Source organism: Tauraco erythrolophus, chromosome 1 (assembly GCF_009769465.1).
Source record: "Tauraco erythrolophus isolate bTauEry1 chromosome 1, bTauEry1.pri, whole genome shotgun sequence".
Lineage (NCBI taxonomy): Eukaryota > Metazoa > Chordata > Aves > Musophagiformes > Musophagidae > Tauraco > Tauraco erythrolophus.
Genome location: NC_141465.1, coordinates 61,997,156 through 62,015,424, shown reverse-complemented (window position 1 = coordinate 62,015,424; position 18,269 = coordinate 61,997,156). Strand labels below are relative to the sequence as shown.

Sequence of the window (18,269 nt, the reverse complement as noted above, 5' to 3'; positions counted from 1 at the left end):
CACATAGAATAGAGAATAGATTTTTTTTAATCTTTTAAATACATCTATTTTAAAGAGAGTTTTTATTGATAGTAATATAATGCTATTTTCAACATGGTATTTCTCATTTGTTTAGAGTTTCTTTTCATTCTATCCTAGTCCTTTGTTTATTAGAAGTCGATATTATTTTCTTTATAAAACATGAATATTTGGCCACCTATAGAAGAAAAGTGAGCTATTTATCAGCAGAATGATCGTTTTCTAGCACATAGATTATGAATCAAGGAGAGCCTTTTATACACAATGTCATGTACAGCAGATTATAACCATTTGTTTTTCACAGCATATTTTAAATGCAGCAGATGACCTTATACTAAGGCAAATAACTAATGGAAAAAAAAATTCTTATTCCATTTCTGGGTTTATTTAAAATTTATCAGCTGACTATCTGTAATCGCAGTTGTTTTTTCAGGTGATTCTTATTTTACACATGAGAATGATGACGGATACAGAAAGGATACAGAATTGATACAGCTGTTTTGAATACAAAAAGCATTTTTATAACTGTTTTGTTACACTTCAAACTAGAGACATGCCTTTTTTTCCCTTTGAAATGAAAGCAAGTCCTGATCAGGCAGTTCCTGATATTCTGTGAGAGTAGTATACAATTCTAGAGAAGATCTGCAGAATTTGATAGAAAATTTTAAAATTATTTTATTTAAGTCAGTTATGTATGGAATTCTTTAAAATTCCCAAGGTTGGTTTAAAAGCTTGCTAAATATGTATAAATTTGCACAAAGTTCAAGGGGATGAAGAGTTGTAAGAGTTTTCTTCTTCTGTTTGACTCGCTAGTTGAGCCTTAGTACATTTAGTAAGGCTCTGTCCTTTCTTTGCTTCGTGTTCTCACCCTGATTCAGTAGAAATTGTGAATGACTGGTACATACAAGGAGCCAGTTCTTTTTTTCATTTGAAGATCCATATTAAAGCATGGGAACATGTTAGAATGATAATTCATGTAAAAATATCCTAATATTTACATTTTATGTCTTTTAAAACTCACAAGTTATGTGGTTCTTGCAAACCAATGCTTTCCTGGTGTGCAGGCTGGAGACCATGTGTTTGCCAGAACTGGGACACAGACAGCAAACGAATATTATGCACCTGCCATTGTCATAGCAACACCACAGAGGGCGCAAACGGGTGACAAACTCTACACAGTTCTGATGTTCAACAATAGGAAAGTAAGTAAACCTAGATGATACCAATTTGGAAGTGGTATTACTATAGTTCTATTTTTGATGAAGCAGATACAGTTTTCCAGGCTAATGAGGTCACTGTCCCAATCCCTGTCTCCAGCTAACTGAAGTAAATCAGATTTCAGGGCTCCATGAAGAGCTCATGTAATAGACATGAACCAAGAAATCGTGTAGGATAATTTATTCTTAAATCATACTCTGTTCTTTCCTCTGTAATCCATTTGGTGGCTATGGTTAACTCTATGCTGCTAAAATGAGAAGCATAGGGAGTTTTATCATGGTTGGTATAGTCTTCAGTTCATTTCATTATGTTTGTTTGTAAGCCATTATGATAATTTTACTGCATTTTTCATAGTGCATATTAAGAAAATGTACTTTGTACTTGAAACTTTTATCTTCATTATTTAGAAGCTGATTACAGTTACATTAAAAGTCGACTTTTTATACATATGTACCTTCATTGTAACTTCATTGTTTCTGAGATTTAGATTTAAATTAGGTGAATGTTGATTGTGTTATTGCAGGAGCACTGTGTTAGAAGCGAGCTTATTAAAATCAGCCAAACGAAGTATGTGTTTTCTTGTCAGTACATAAGAATGGTGCAGATGGTGGATTATACGATGTGAGTATTCTTGAACCTAAAAATATATAAGTTATTTCATGTGAATCCTATATGTTGCACTCTGAGTTCAACTACACTGTCAGATTTACTACCCATTATTGCTCTTACTACCTGTTATTGCTCTTACTACCCATTATTGCTCTTCCACGTGGGAGGTGATGAAGCTGAAACACAAAGTCCAAAGTCAATCAAGAGAGACTTCAGGGCCCTGGGAAAGCTGGTAAGAGGATCCGGGGCACAGGTTATCTTTTCTTCTATCCTTCCAGTTGCAAGCAGTGACACTGGAAGAAGCAGATGCATCCAGTCGCTAAATATGTGGCTCAGTGGCTGGTGTATTCAGCACAATTTTGGCTTTCTCGACAATGGGATGGGCCACATGGCACCAGGCTTACTGGCACCAGATGGGACTTGCCTTTCTCAGAGGGGAACAAGGGTCTTAGCACAACAGCTAGCAGGGCTCATTGAAAGGGCTTTAAACTATATTCGAAGGGGGAGGGGGGCAATATCAACATTGATAAAGATATGCTGGAAGCACCTGAAGAGCAGCACAAAGGAATTCCAGCCACTCCAGTGAGGAAGTCAGATTCATCTGGGGCCCAACTTAAATGCCTCTACACTAATGCACACAGCATGGGGAAAAAGCAAGAGGAGTTGGAAGTGTGTGCACACCTGTTGGAATACAATCTTATTGGCATCATGGAGACATGGTGAGATGAATCCTATGACTGGAGTGTCAGAATGGAAGGATACAGGCTCTTTAGGAAGGATAGGCAGGGGAGAAGAGGAGGAGGGGTTGCCCTCTATGTCAAAGACCAGCTGGAGTGCATGGAGCTGCACATGGGGACGGATGAGGAGCCAACTGAGAGCTTATGGGTCAGGATTAAAGGGAGGGCAGGGACAGGGGACATAGTAGTGGAGATCTGCTACAGACCGCTTGACCAGGAGGGCCGACTGGATGACGCCCTCTACAGACAGATAGGAGCAGCCTTACGTTCACAAGCCCTGGTCCTCATGGGGGACTTCAACCACCCTGATATCTGTTGGAGGGACAGCATAGCAGGGCATAGGCAATCCAGGAGGTTCCCAGAATGCATTGATGATAAATTCCTTCTCCAAGTTGTAGAGGAACCAACGAGGAGAGGTGCTTTGGTGGACCTTGTTCTCACCAACAAAGAAGGGCTGGTGAGGAACGTGATGCTCAAGGGCAGCCTTGGATGCAGTGATCATGAAATGGTGGAATTCAAGATTCTTAGGGAAGCAAGGAGGGTGCTCAGCAAGCTCACTACCCGGGATTTCAGAAGAGCAGACTTCGGCCTCTTCAGGGATCTCATTGGTAGAGTACAATGGGATGAAGCCCTGGAGGGAAGAGGGGCACAAGAAAGATGGTTAATATTCAAGGATCACCTCCTCCAAGCTCAGGAGCGGTGCATCCCAACAAAGAAAAAGTCAGGTAGGAACACCAGGAGGCCTGCATGGATGAACAAGGAGCTCCTGGACCAACACGGACACAAAAAGGCCTACAGAGGGTGGAAGCAGGGACAGGTAGCGTGGGAAGAACACAAAGAGATTGTCCGAGCAACCAGAGATCAGGTTAGGAAAGCTAAAGCCATGATAGAGTTAAATCTGGCCAGGGACATCAAGGGCAACAGAAAAACTTCTATAGATATGTCAGTGATAAAAAGAGATCTAGGGAAAATGTAGGCCCTCTCCGGAAGGAAATGAGGGCCCTGGCTACCCAGGATATAGAGAAGGCTGAGGTTCTCAATGACTTCTTTGCCTCAGTCTTCACTGGCAAGAGCTCCAGCTGCACAGCCCAAGTCACAGAAGGCAAAGGCAGGGACTGTGAGAATGTAGAACCACCCACAGTAGGAGAAGTCCAGGTTCGAGAACCTGAAGGTGGACAAGTCCATGGGACCTGATGAGGTGCATCTGCGGGTCCTGAGGGAGCTGGCGGATGAAGTTGCTAAGCCACTATCCATCATATTTCAGAAGTTGTGGCAATCTGGTGAAGTTCCCACTGACTGGAAAAGGGGAAATATAGCTCCCATTTTTAAAATGGGAAAAAAGAAGACCCAGGGAACTACAGGCCAGTCAGTCTCACCTCTGTGCCCGGCAAGATCATGGAGCAGATCCTCATGGCGACTATGCTAAGGCACATAGAAAATAAGGAGGTTATTGGTGACAGCCAACATGGCTTCACTAAGGGCAAATCCTGCCTGACTAATTTGGTGGCCTTCTATGATTAGGTCACAGCATTGATGGAAAAGCGAAGAGCAACTAACATTATCTACCTGGACTTGTCCAAAGGATTTGATACTGTCCCACATGATATCCTTGTCTCTAAACTGGAGAGACATGGATTTGATGGATGTACCACTCAGTGGATAAGGAATTGGCTGGATGGTCGCACTCAAAGAGTTGTGGTCAACGGTTCAATGTCCAAGTGGAGACCAGTGACGAGTGGTTTTCCTCAGGAGTCAGTACTGGGGCCGGTGCTATTTAACATCTTTGTCAGTGACATGGACAGTGGGATCGAGTGCACCCTCAGCAAGTTTGCAGATGACACCAAGCTGTGTAGTGTTGTGGACACACTGGAGGGAAGGGATGCCATCCAGAGGGACCTTGACAGGCTGGAGAGGTGGGCCTGTGAGAACCTAATGAAGTTCAGCAAGGCCAAGTGCAAGGTCCTGCATGTGGGTCGAGGCGATCCCAAGCACAAGTACAGGCTGGGCGGAGAATGGATTGAGAGCAGCCCTGAGGAAAAGGACTTGGGAGTGCTGGTGGATGAGAAGCTCATCATGAGCCAGCAATGTGCGCTTGCAGCCCAGAAAGCCAACTGCATCCAAAGAAGTGTGTCCAGCAGGTCGAGGGAGGTGATTCTGCCCCTCTACTCTGCTCTCGTGAGACCCCACCTGGAATACTGCGTTCAGCTCTGGAGTCCCCAACACAAGAAGGACATGGAGCTGCTGGAACGAGTCCAGAGGAGGGCCACGAAGATGATCCAAGGGCTGGAACACCTCTGCTATGAAGACAGGCTGAGAGAGTTGGGGCTGTTCAGCCTGGAGAAGAGAAGGCTCCGGGGTGATCTTATTGCAGCCTTCCAGTACCTAAAGGGGGCCTACAGGAAAGCTGGAGAGGGACTTTTTACAAGGGCGTGTAGTAATAAGACAAGGGGCAATGGCTTTAAACTGAAAGAGGGCAGATTTAGATTAGATCTAAGGAAGAAATTTTTTACTGTGAGGCTGGTGAGGCAGTGGAACAGGTTGCCCAGAGAAGTTGTGGCTGCCCCATCCCTGGAAGTGTTCAAGGCCAGGTTGAATGAGGCTTTGGGCAACCTGGTGTAGTGGAGGGTTTCCCTGCCTATAGCAAGGGGGTTGGAACTAGATGATCTTTGAGATCCCTTCCAACCCTAACCATTCTATGATTCTATGATTTCCATATGTGGTATTCTAACTACAGTTGTGGGCTGGCTTGCTCTACCCATGCAACCAAGTGATTTGACCCGCAAGCATGTCAATCAGATGAGGATTAAATGCCTGTTCTACCATTTCATTATCTTGGCAATTTATTGCCCTGTTTTCATTTTTGAAACATTAGTGGGATGTGATGGTTGAAGCTTAGCCCCAGGAAGCTGTTAGAGGATTGCCGAAAGGTGGGATGAAGTTTCTGTTTGTCGTTGACCTTATTTTTATTTTCAGATATTTATTGTGATGTAAAGCTATGCATTACATCGCAAGTTATTTCTAAGATACTGAATCTTCTACTGGGCTTAAATCTGAGGAATGATGGAGAGAAAGTCTGTAGGATGAATATGAGCCCCTACTCAAGTTCTGCAGAACTTATGTACAGCAGGGGTAACGTTTTTCTGGTGTGAAGTGTGCGCTGAACGTCCAGTGGTTCTGAGTGATTGTGGATTACTTTTTCATCTTGTATTAAATTCTAGTTTAATCCATTTGAAATAGCATTGGATTGTGATAGCCTTCAGAGCACCAACAATCTCTGACAGCTAGTACCAGCAGATCTTAGGAAGTAGAACAAGATCAGAACAATCATCTAGGCATGTTTCTCATAATACATTCCCAACCTCCAGCAATTTGTGATTTAAGGATTTTCTGAAGCAGAGTTGGGGTTTCTGTATTAAACAGCCTTGATGGATTTTTCTTCCACAAATTTGTTTGGTTACTTTTTTGAACCCATGTAAACCTTTACAATCCATAACCTCTTCCCAGAAGGAGCTGCACAGTTTCACGTTTTGTGTGAGAAAATATATACTTTTGTTTTGAATCTTCCATCTGCCTCGACATCCCATCGGGATTCTAGACGAAAGGGTTTCCTCTTCCGTGTATGCCTATGTAGCATGGACACTGCTGCCAAAGAATTGTATAATCTCCATTATGGGAGATTTCTTCCCAAGAGGTTGCATGAATGGGACAAATCCGACCTTTAAAAGGCAATTTTAGAAGTTCTTCGTTTTTATTGAAATGTTCTAATAGGATGACCAGTGTTAAAGATTACATCTAAAAATGATGGGCGAGAGTCCCAGTTGAGGACTGATCTAAAGATCCCTGAGACTGATGGAATGAAAAAGCAATACTGACTAAAGACCTGTTTCCCACACATTCTCTAGTAGTGATTTCAGTGCAGTTCGAAACTCACTCTTCTGTCAGCTTACAGCCACAGCACATAAACAAATGAATACCCCAGTTTTACTGAGCAGAATTCCGACTCTGGAAACACATCAATGCCTTTTTCTAGGTGTCCTGGTTTTAGCTGGGACATTTAGCTCTTCTTTTTAGCAGCTACAAGAGCTCCGTGTTTTGGTTTTACTCAGAGGCTCGCTCTGAGAAGGATGCTGATAGTAAGCTGGTGTTTGTGGTTGGACGTGAGACTCCAAGGACTTTTCAGTGTGCCGGAGTGCAGAAGCACGGCGGGATAATGGGGGAGCATAGTTGGGACAAGGGGGACACGATTCCCCTTGTGATTTGTGGTGGAACTTAAGACTGAGGGCCAAACTGGCCAATTAGTATTCCATATCATGCAGTGTCATGCCCAGTATAAAAGTGAGGGACAGCCGGGAAGAAGGGCTTTTGCGCTTTGGCTCTTTTGCTGCTTTTGCTCTTTTGCGCTTGCTGCTTTATTGCTTTTGTTTCTTTTTCTCTCTCTCCCAGTACTCCCACTCTCGGAGTACTATCTCTTTCTCTGCCCCTCTCTATTTCGGGGCCTCGCGTTCGTCTGGGATTGCAGCTTTGGGACGAGACGGGCTTCGCATACGAGGGGGTGGTGAGCATCTACCCTGTGTATTAAATCATCTGTATTAAATTGTTCTTATCTCAACCCACGGGTTTCCCGTTTATCCTTTAATTCTCTCCCTCATTCCTGGGGGTAGGGGAGGGGGAGTGACCGGCTGTGTGGGGAGGTTCAACCTAACCCACGACACTAGGCCAGATCACCTACATGATGATTGCCTCTTTTCATGGAAAAGTAAACCTGAAGGCTGTGGTTTCCTGCTTAATGCCTACAACCAGTTTAAAGATGCAGGTATATAATTGAGCTAAGTTCCAGCAAAATTAGTGTAAGTAAGTCTTTCCCTTCCACAGGGTTGGATTGTATTCTAAATGAGGTACCTTATTAAGAAAAGATGTGACTAAGCACATAAACAGTAAGAGTGACTTCCATTCTACATGCTTTGTTTCATGACTGAATGCTTTAATATAAAATTTAATACTCGTTCTCCAGAAAGACTTTATTGGCAAGCTGACTCGCCGTTGTTATGTACAACTGATGAGAAAACTGAGTTATTCACTGGCAAACAGATGAATTCTTTGGAGAACTGACTAAAATGAATGCAATAAATTTTTGCAAATAAGAAATAAATATACTTATTAAATCTAAATTTTAGTTGAAGTGATATCATATCTGACAGATCTCTGGGTAAAATAGTATGTGAAACTGCATATTCAAGTCATGTTAATTGTGAATGTCTATATAGTGTTTCCAGCTAGTAAATACTGATCTGATTGTAACTGCACTGCTCAGTTTGCATAGCAGATTATTGAAATTAAATTAATGAAATCCGAATAAAATATTCCGAACAATATTGCTGCCACAGCACACAATAGTGGACTCTCAGTTAAGGCATTCATTTTATCCCCTTTAAACCAAATGAGAACAGTTTTTAGCATGGCCTGGAACAGAGGATAAATTTTGCAAGCATAATGATTGAGCACACCAATGTCCTACAGTTGGTTTAAGATTTGAAGCTTATAGTTTCTGCATCGTTTCTGTTTTTCCTCCCACCAATTGTAGATTTTAGAAACAAACTATCATATTTGAAATGAAAATATTTTTACTGCAAAATGTCTCTATTTTTGAGGATAGCACCATCCAGATTGTTCTCAAATTAGCCCCATTAAAGGAGCATGAGAATGCTATTACTTGCATCCAATTGCTAGTGTTTTAAGACACCAAGGCCCAGATACACAAAGGGACGTCATGGGACTCAGAGAAATAACGGTTGAGCATTTGGCAGCTCTGAGAGTGGAATTTAGATGGTTTGGCTCCATGGATGTAGGCTTTGAGTTCTCTGTAAAGCCACATACTTGTAAAGTAAAATCTCATTCCTTTCTTGCTGCTTAACATGTCACTTTAGTATTGCATAGGCAGACATAATGTCCTCTTCTGGGCACTGGCTACATTAACTGAGTGGCTGCATCATAAAGAGCTGGTACTGGCCACAATTTTACTTTATATTTGTTTCTTTGTGTAATTTCCATGCTGTCTTGAATGATTGTTTCCCTTTTATGAGGAGGTATATGTTCAAAACCATTAAACAATTGTGTTTCATTAGCCACATGTTAATCAGTTACCAATATTAGTAATGCTATGGCAGTGCTCCAGCCCAGATTCAGTTGGAGTTTCCAGTAGAATCCCTACCTTTCACAGGGCATGGAAGCGTGCTTCACACTGGAACATACTGTTTATTATATTCTAAGACAGATACCTACCTCCTGTGTCATACTTATTAGAGGGGAACAGTGCAGCATATTGCTCATCAGCACGCACAGATCTAATGAGAGCATGCTGACATTGTTAATAGAAACAAAGTAGAAGGATAATTTAGTCAAAAAGGAAGCAAAAAATTTGAATGCAATATGATACTGGAAGCTCAAAAATATACAAGCTTTGTGCGCTAAGTCCTGTAGAAGTACTGAGCTAAAAAGTAAAAGGGATAGCCCAGAGTTCCCTGTTGACAGGGAGTCCACAGTGCACATAGCTGCTGTATTACAACAGCTGGTATAAATCTTCAGCCCTGGGATCTTTGGGATTGTCTTCTGATATTTATTTGTTATGCTCTAGGGATCATGCTTAATTCACTAATCTTTAGAAGTACTAATATAGCTCTCATCATTTTAATGTTAGATGCTAGCATCTGTTTGAGGCGTTTTCCTGCCATCACAATGGAAAGGAGTACTTATGGCAGAACAAGCACTCTGCAAATTTAACTAACAAATTCCATATGCAAAGTAAAACACTACGTGGTCTGGACCCACACTATAAAAGACAATTATTGCCCAAATCCTCTTTGGAGACGTAAGAGGTAGACAGAATTAGGGTCAGAGTCAGAAGGGTATTTAGGAGCCTGTCTCTTGATCGATATCAGTAAAGCTGGGTGCCTAAATACTTGTTTCAAGTTTAGTTACCAAAGCACTTCTGATAATCTGGGGCTTAGTGCAGTCAAAGGAGACATACATCTGTAACTGTATTTTGCTTCATAACTATTCTACAAATTTTAGAAATCTTAAGAGTGGGCTGGAAATGAACTCTCTATGAAGGATATGAAGGGTATGAATTCTTGCAGAATCATATTAGAACTGAGATTAACAGGAATACTATCCAGAATTTTTTTAAAAAAGAAAAGTTGTGTGCAATAGACTAGCAAGATATACAGTATCTACAGAAATAAGAGAGTGAAACCGTGCATGCTGTGTTTTAGGCTTTTTATTTTATAAGTAAAAGGAAAACTGAATTGCAAGACATTTATAGCCCTGTCAAATGGTCAGGAGTGTGATAAGTCCTTCTCTTGTCAGTACTGTGAGATGTGGAAAAAGGTGACATCTATGTTATGTAAAAAAAGGATTTAAAATAGTGTACAATATGTGTGCTTTTAGCTTAGTGAATTTCCTTGTCTGATTTTCTAGCCTGGACAGAGAGAACACAAAGCCCTATCCACGCTCATCTGTGGAAGATGAAGGAGGAGAAGAAGCAAAGAAAAGTATTGTGAAAGAAGATAGAGGAAAAAAGAAAAAGAAGAGGAGAGCAGAAGACAAAAGACATTCCAGGGAGAGGATGTCAGACTCTGATGATCTTTTGCTTGTCTCCAGAAGGGAAGTAAAACAGAGAGGAAGAAATTCACTGCCTAGCAATGAAGAAGATTTCGAAGGTAAAGAAGTAGATCTAGAAAATGATAAATATTAGGGATTAAATAGATCTGGTAGGCCTTTAGTTAATCCCCACACAAGGAACCTGAGTTCTGCATTATCTTAGAATTCTGAGTGTTATACCAGCCTGCATTCCCATGTCCTATGTGATAGGGTTCTTTCACCTCCTTTAGAAACCATTCTTCTCACTGATCATTCTCAGCATGTGTTTCCATAGTAAAGTGAAGAACTGAATAAAGTGTGTTCTGGCATATTCTACTTAATTTACCTAACATTTGTAGTAGCTTTGAAGATGCAATAACACCAACCTTAAGTACCTGCTAGTAAGCAGAGTATATATTCCAGTCCCTCTACTGTTTGGTACTCGTTAGAGTAAAAGTATGTCTATATTGCAGGCATTAAATTATCGCATATGGAGCTCAATGCTTCAGAGTTTAAATTATTTTTAGTGTCTGAGCTAGCTCAGTTAAAACTGACATCAGTATCGATACTCCTTGTCATTCTGTAGTACAGACCCAGACTACTGTAGGAATGTCATTACATGCCATGGTCAGCTCTTCATTATAAAGATCCTATTGTCAGTGGAATGATAAGAGGACTTTTATCTATTACTGCTAGTTGTACCTCTTGTACTATTTTAAATATGTTCTCGACATCCTCATTAATTATTTACTTCAAGAAGTATTGGATTATAGATTCACTCAATCATCATGATGTCAATCAACTTGATTTGGCTCCTCTGAATTTTCCTTCTATGTTCTCACTCCTTTTAAAGATTGTCTGCAAATTCCATTTACATTGCTTGTAATGGGTATTATGGCGCCACTGCATTTTAGGAGTAGTCTGGTCAGAATTATATGGGAACAGAGGTACTGGGCTTGTCCTGTAGCTATATGAGAGACGATGGCTTCTACAGGTAGGGATGCTTCACTGGAAATGCTCAGTTATCCCAGACTTCTCCCTCTTGGGTATCTTGAGATAAGATGCTGAATAAATATGAAATGATTCTAATGTGATCAGCAAGTCCTGTTACTGATTCCATGCAGGCTGAAGGAAAGATTAAATGAGGGCAGTGGCTATCTATGCACTTGAACCCTGCCTAGTCTCACCAAATAATCTCATAGTACTCTGTCAAGACTCTAACAAGACTTCAAGGTGGTATGCAGGTTGAATATGCTAAAGAGGGTACGCTGTCCTCTTCTCATGACACCATGGACATTGGATATGGCTCTTTTTGCTAAAATATATTTTCATTTTAATATTCTTCTGTGTTTTATCAGAAAGGGGAAAGTCAGAGAGCTGAAACACCCTGTTTTCATCTTCAGACACCTACATAACCCTGAAATCTCGATTGTTGCCCTTCATACACTGAACACAGAAATGTTCATCAGAGTGATCCATTACCTGATTTTCCTAGTAGTTGCTTTCAATACTTCATTATTTCTTGATTACATGCAACAAAAGCAGATTTTTTTTTTAAATTAGAGTCAGCATCTCAGAGAAATGTTTTGAATACCTGCAAATACCATGAATAGTTAAAGCTAATAACTTTGGTACCTAAATATATTTTACAGTAACTAGTTTATACCTATTTTGTTGAGATTTCTAAAGGCAGTCTGTTAAACTGGGAACTGGTTTATCTGAAAGATGCACAATCCTCCCACATATTCTTTTCCTTGTAATATCTAATACCTGAATAGTTTGCATATCTTTTAACTTTCAAAAAGCTCAATAGTCCTGGTCTATTTGCCTGAAGTCAAAGCTTTTTCTCCATATTTATACCCAATAGTTTTCCATGAATGTTAATATGTGTGTAATGTGTTAAAAGCATTCAATGCCATCAGCAATTCCTACATTTCTTTTCCAAAGGTTTGTCTTGTCACGTCTTATGAACTCTCCAGATACATATATATGTATTTTTAAACAATCTGATTGGGCTGTGTTTTGTAACTAGACTATGTGCTAATCAACACTTCTTCCGATAGTTCTGCTGACTTCATGCATATATTTCTCTGTTATATGAGGAAGTAAGTTCTCCTGAGCTTGAATGAGCGTTGCCCAATATAGAGATGGATTTTTGTGCTCTCCAAAATACTGTGGATTCTGCTACATAGCTCTTATATAGGTGGTTGATGAAGCCCTGTATTTCCACGAAGCCTTATATTTCCACAGAGCTGTGGATCCAGTATAAATTAATGGAGTATTTTGGAATGTTTGTGGTTTGGTTTATGCTCAGTTAAAATATTCCTGATAGGAGGAATCAACATTCCGTTCCTGTTATTCCCACTCAGGGAAACAACATTAACAGAAGTGAATAAAGATTAGGTAATTGTGTTAGTTATTTAGTGTATATTAGCTTCGTTATTGTGTTGATGTGTAATTTTGTCTTATTTATTCTAGAACTATTATATTTAACAATTCCAGAATTATTATATTTAACACATTATTATTTTAATGTGTATGCCTACTGCTCCTATTGTGTTAGTTAGTTCTGTATGTTTATGAGAGTGAATGAAGTCCTGGCAAATTCCCACTGTTAGTGGGCCAGTGATTCTTTGTCTAGGTAACTCAAACAAAACTATTTGATTGAACAAAATCACAAATACTTAACTGATTGGTTATTGCAATCATTGTTTTGATAGATACTTTAAAAAACATGTATTTGTTTCAATAGGAAAATTCTTCTCCCTGTCTTTCTAGTTTTCCCTCTGTTCTGTAATGCCTAAAATCAATGTTAATTTCACATGATTTCCTTGTTGATTTTCCAAAATGATGATCTAGTAAAAAACTAAATCAGAAAACACTTCAGAGGGAAGTACAGGTATGATATATAGTAACAGACTGCATTGCCTGATGTGTTAGCTAGCATAGCTAACAGAGCCTAAATCTCTTTTTAATTTGTAATGAGATGTGACTTGAAGCAATTACACTGATAATTACTGTAACTGCCAATGCAGGGTAGGTGGGAAACCTTTGAAAATTGTCATTTTGTATCCTTTTCTGTGGCAAACCTAGTTCCTCTAAATTGAGTTCAAGAGCGTAACAGCTGTGGCACCTGGCAGTCTAGTGGCTTGGCTGGGTTTCCCACAGCAGGATTTCACATTTTTAGCACCCACTTGTTTTCCAATCTCATTTTCCAGATAGTTCATTCAGCATTTGGAGAAGGCTATCATAATAAAGCAGTGTTCCCATCTGTTGATCATGGCTTGTTTAATAAGCAGTTAATGTCAATTCAGCTACGCTTGCATCTGTTACTTACTGCAGCTGTGTGTTGTTAAGGGCTCCCCAACAGCCTCCAGATTTAGCTTTTGTTTTTCTGTTGATAGCATGTTACAACTTGGCCAAAACGACTCTCTCTTCTGTCAGGGTTTTCTGCTCATCAAAAAAGGAAAGCGTGTTAAACTTTCCGTCTCTTTCCCCATAAAGAGTGACTCATGGAGATGTGCAAAGGAAGAAAGTGCAGTTCCATTGGTGTAGGAGGCATATGTTGGAATATTTGAGTGGGAAAAGGAAGGGTGATTCTATCCAGATTCTGGGAGTGAGACCAGAATGGTTTCTTTCAACATCTTGGGAAAGTACATAGAGAGCACGTGCACTGGGTAAAGAACAGAGACGGTTTGTGAATTGTATGTGATGGGGAACACTCATTTAACAGTGCATCTTTAATTTTATTCAAGGCAGCAGTATGGCTGAAATACCTTTCAGTATTTTAGTCTGGCAATATTTTTGTACTGCACACAGATACCATCAGCTTATAGGATAGTCAAGAAACTTCCTGAACTTCACACAGGAGAACTCCAGATTCCTATCTCAGGTTGCCCAAGAAGAATCAGAATGTTCCTTTTGTGTGTCGAAGTGCTGACGTTGTATCAGATGATTTCCAAAGGCACGCTTTTGATTTTTAAACCCTCAGCTTCAGGATTTTCAGTGGTAGCTATGAATGATCAACATTCCTAAAACTAATCATACTCGTGTCTCGTACTCTCTACGTAGTGGGTCTGTGCCGTTGCTTCCCCACCCTGTGTATCATAACTTTATTTTTCAAACGCCTCCTGAAGTTCTGTTTTCTGCTACACAAGTGTTTATTATACAATCATTTAAAGGCCAAACCCCTCCCCTAAAGGAATACATGAAGCAAAATCGAGCATGCAATTTTGTTTACTTTGTTTCTTCCTGTTCTATTCTCTTTCATTTTTCTTTCTGCTGCCAGTCTTTCGCCATTCCTTCATTATGATTGTCATCATTTTGTGCCAGAAGGGTGCTTAGTAGTCAGTAGTCTCATTTGATATGGTTGCAAAAAGTGACTTTTCAGTGACACAATATTGTTAATAGCAAACCAGAGAAGATAAACATGGTCATACTGGGTCAGACAAAGGTCCATGTTGCCCGGACCCTGTCCACAGCAGTGGATAGAAGATGATTCCGAAGGAAGAGTAAGAGCAATGGTTGGCATGTGAATAATAACAGCTACAAGCTTAGAAAATAAGAATACTTAAAAAGCAGACTGGTTTGAACTTGTGAGGATGAAAGCAAAAAGGAAAGCAGTGAAAAGCCTCTTTACACAGGACTATTGCTCTGTTACCATAGTCATTTGTTCCATGATAAATTTTGGGGGGTGTGTTGGGGCAGTGTTGAACTGTTATATCCAAGGTCATGGTAGGTCAATATTTTCTCTGACTAAGGAGTACCTGTTCTCTCCTAGCATCTTCATTCTACGTTTCATCATCCTGGCATTCATCAAGGTGTCGAACTCTGCAGTCACTGAGTGCTTCAAATGCCAGCTCACTAAACCATCCCTGTTGCTTGCACAGTCCTGCTGTAGAAAAATCTCCAGAGCCTGGTAAAAGCAACATCACCAGAATTAGTAGAGTCAATATGGAGCAGCAAGGATTGGAAAGACACCGCTGCACAGAGCAAAGGAAGCCACGTTAAAGGTGCATGACAAAGGAGCTTGTGAGGAAAGGATGAGGCTGCAGATAGGAAAGATTTTTAGCCCCTGTAACTATGAAATTGTATTCCTTGAATCAAAAATAAACTAATTAATGCTAAATTATTTATGATTTTGCAGACTTGCTTTGGAGATATGAAAGAGAAACAGTGTCAGAGGTTCAATTACGCTGCTGAAAAATATCAATATGAGAAGAAAGAATGGAAAATTTTATGTGTCTGAGTATCCTCTGTTTGCAGTAGACCTATTTGATTTATTAACTGTGGGTCTTTCTTACAAAATGACTATTTCCAAAAGTCCTTTTTCACAGACTCAGTCTGTAAGGCATCTGGGAAGACTTGATGCAGGAAGCCTACCCAGTTTTCACTGGTGCTGACATGTAACTGTCCTAAGCTTTTCCATGAGAACACTGATGAGGTGCTTTGCCCTTGAAGGCTAAGCTCTTAGTAACACAGACTAGACCAAGGGCTGAATTCTTCTCTATGACATTTGATATAAAGCCAGTGCTACTCTGAAGGTGGAGGAATTGCTTCAGTGTTACAGCATTATAAATGAAAGCAGGAATTGCACCTAGACACATTTAGGAGCATCTGTACTCTTAGCTCCCAAATAATAGATAGGTGACTGAACCCAATGAAAAAAAAAAAAATCCAAGTAAAGATTCATTTTTCTATCTAACAAATATAATGTGATATTCACTGTCCATGACAGAACATTTGAAATGGCACACAGTCAGGGGGTTGTAGCATCTTTAGCACTGAAGATCCTCACCTCAACCAAAGCATGACTTGTGGATGTAGTGACACAATTGTCTAGAGCTTTCTATTAAGAATGTGAAGACTGATTCTCAACATTTTTGGCATATCAAAGTGAATGGACATTAAAGGTTCTTGCAAGCTTAACTGTAGATACCTGTGCAATTTCCAGGCAGATGTATGTATTTATCTTTACATTTGAAGTAAAGTGGAGTTGAAAAGATACACTTAACCAAATAGAAACAGAAGGTAGACAACCAAAGTATACATACGTATATACTGTGACCCAGTGGTACATTTATATTCAGTGAATTACAGCTTTTATGGTAGCCAGTTTAAACACAGACCTTTTTTGTGTTCCAGATACGTGACACATTTATAACTGGGTCTAATTGCTAGGATATTCTTCTGCTTTGATGTAGCAGTAATGTCTCAGGTCTTTTACTTTCCTTTGTTACCTCCTCTACACTTTGATTCTTCTCTTTTTAGATATCTTTTTCAGATGAAGACTATTCTTAGATTAACATTGCATTATTATTATTACATTCCACATATCTTTCTGAATAAATTAGCAAATACTAAAGATTGCTGCATGATTAAACAAAGAGTAATAGAGACAATTTCACCTTACAGATGGTGTCTGGCCCTCCTGACTCTTCTGGATACCCAGAGTATAACATGGTTACTGCAGATTTCAAATGACAGTGACAGGAGTGCTGTGCTGGCTGTTCCCAGGGACTCTAGGGCCCTGATAGAGCCAGTGATATGGCGAGCCAAGGACATCTCTGCAGCTAAGCATAGATTTCTGCATGTTGTTGGAGAGGCTTTTGCACAGACATGTGAGGAAATAATTTCCATCAATGGCAAAATGAGGAGCCGCTCAGAGAAGGAGAAGGTGCCACATTATTTTCAGATTAATAGGTGTCCCCTCCTATAGGAAAACTAAAAGTACCACACTTAATACCCTGTTTTTCTTGGGCTCAACAAATAGCTGTGTTTCTATATACAAGCACATTGAAAATCTCAAGCCTCGCTCTGTCTGTGCTTCACATTTTTAACAGCCATTAATATGAAATGAGAATATCTTGATGCCATCATTTAGGAGAGAGTATAAAAATATGTATATATTTCCTTAGTCAATGGAGGCAAACAGAGACTTTGAAGATATATTTTAGACATCTCCTTTCACATGCTTCCTTTAGGCATATTACAAGTGCCTACTCTAGGCAGCTACTTTAGGTGCACACTTGGACAGGAAAATCCTATGCACTGTCTATGCAGATAAGTATTGCCCAGGAGAACACTGAGCTATCAGTTTTGGGAAAATTTTGAGGTTTTTGATGCCTGTTTCTATCTCAGTGTTGAGAGAAAAAAAAAAAGCATACAGATATTTTTATTTAGTAAAGGAGAATTACAGAGTTTGTGTAGCCAGAACGACCTTGCAGCCAGGATACTTCAGTGGGATGTGAGGGAGAGTGTTGAAATTTCTGCCTAGCCTGATTCAGAGAAGACACAAACCTGGGAAAAAAACTGGATAATTCTCCAATGGTCTATCTTGGAAGTTGCAGTTTGGATAGTTCATGCTACCTTCTGTTCTGCAGGTCAAGCTCTTTGCTTACACCATGATGTCCTGGAGTTTTCTCTTGGAGAATGGAGCTAGCACACACACGGTGTCACTGGTTATAGGGATTCACTGGAGATCTGGTCTATGCAGAGGACAAATTGGAAGTGATATCACTAAAACACAGCATCCATGAAATTTTAGGACAGGATAGCTCAGAAGCATTATTTTTATTGTGAACATGAACACTTTGGTTTTCTGGAGGAAATGACACTACCAGTGAAGAGAAGAGTCCTGTAAATTGGTAGAAAAGATATTTCAATGAGAACTTTGTTGAACAGAAAATCTGCTTTTCCCCCAAGAACTGCATTCAATCACATGGACATTGGAATCTATCAGCTCATATTTTTAGTAGAATATGCACCTGTATCAGACTAAGTCAGCACTGACATGATCAACCCAATGTTTTTTGTGGTTACTGTGTATTTGGGGCTGAACTTGTGCAATTCCAATGACAAGAACAAAACGAGTGTGGGCCAATTTTGCAAGTACCTATTGTTCAAGTATGTGCAGATAGATTTTATGCCACCCCACAGTGACAAAGACTGGGATCCCCTTGAAAAAATGGCTGAAGAAAACTTCCCTTAGTATTCCCCTGGGTGCAATACAAATTTGTGAGTATAAATACAAACAGGAATGTTAACCAAGCG

The 18,269-nt window shown here is 40.0% G+C and overlaps 1 protein-coding gene across 1 annotated transcript in view; it reads left to right on the top strand.

Moving 5' to 3' along the window:
- The window catches only part of VWA3B (von Willebrand factor A domain containing 3B), a 71,278-nt gene extending 60,946 nt beyond the window's left edge, over nt 1-10,332 (top strand). Inside the window, exons 24-26 of the mRNA XM_086615752.1 lie at nt 1,083-1,220; nt 1,760-1,857; nt 10,056-10,332. Of these exons, the coding sequence (XP_086471878.1) occupies nt 1,083-1,220; nt 1,760-1,857; nt 10,056-10,332 (513 nt within the window). The remainder of the gene's footprint in view (nt 1-1,082; nt 1,221-1,759; nt 1,858-10,055) is intronic.
- Nucleotides 10,333-18,269: the final 7,937 nt, after the last annotated feature.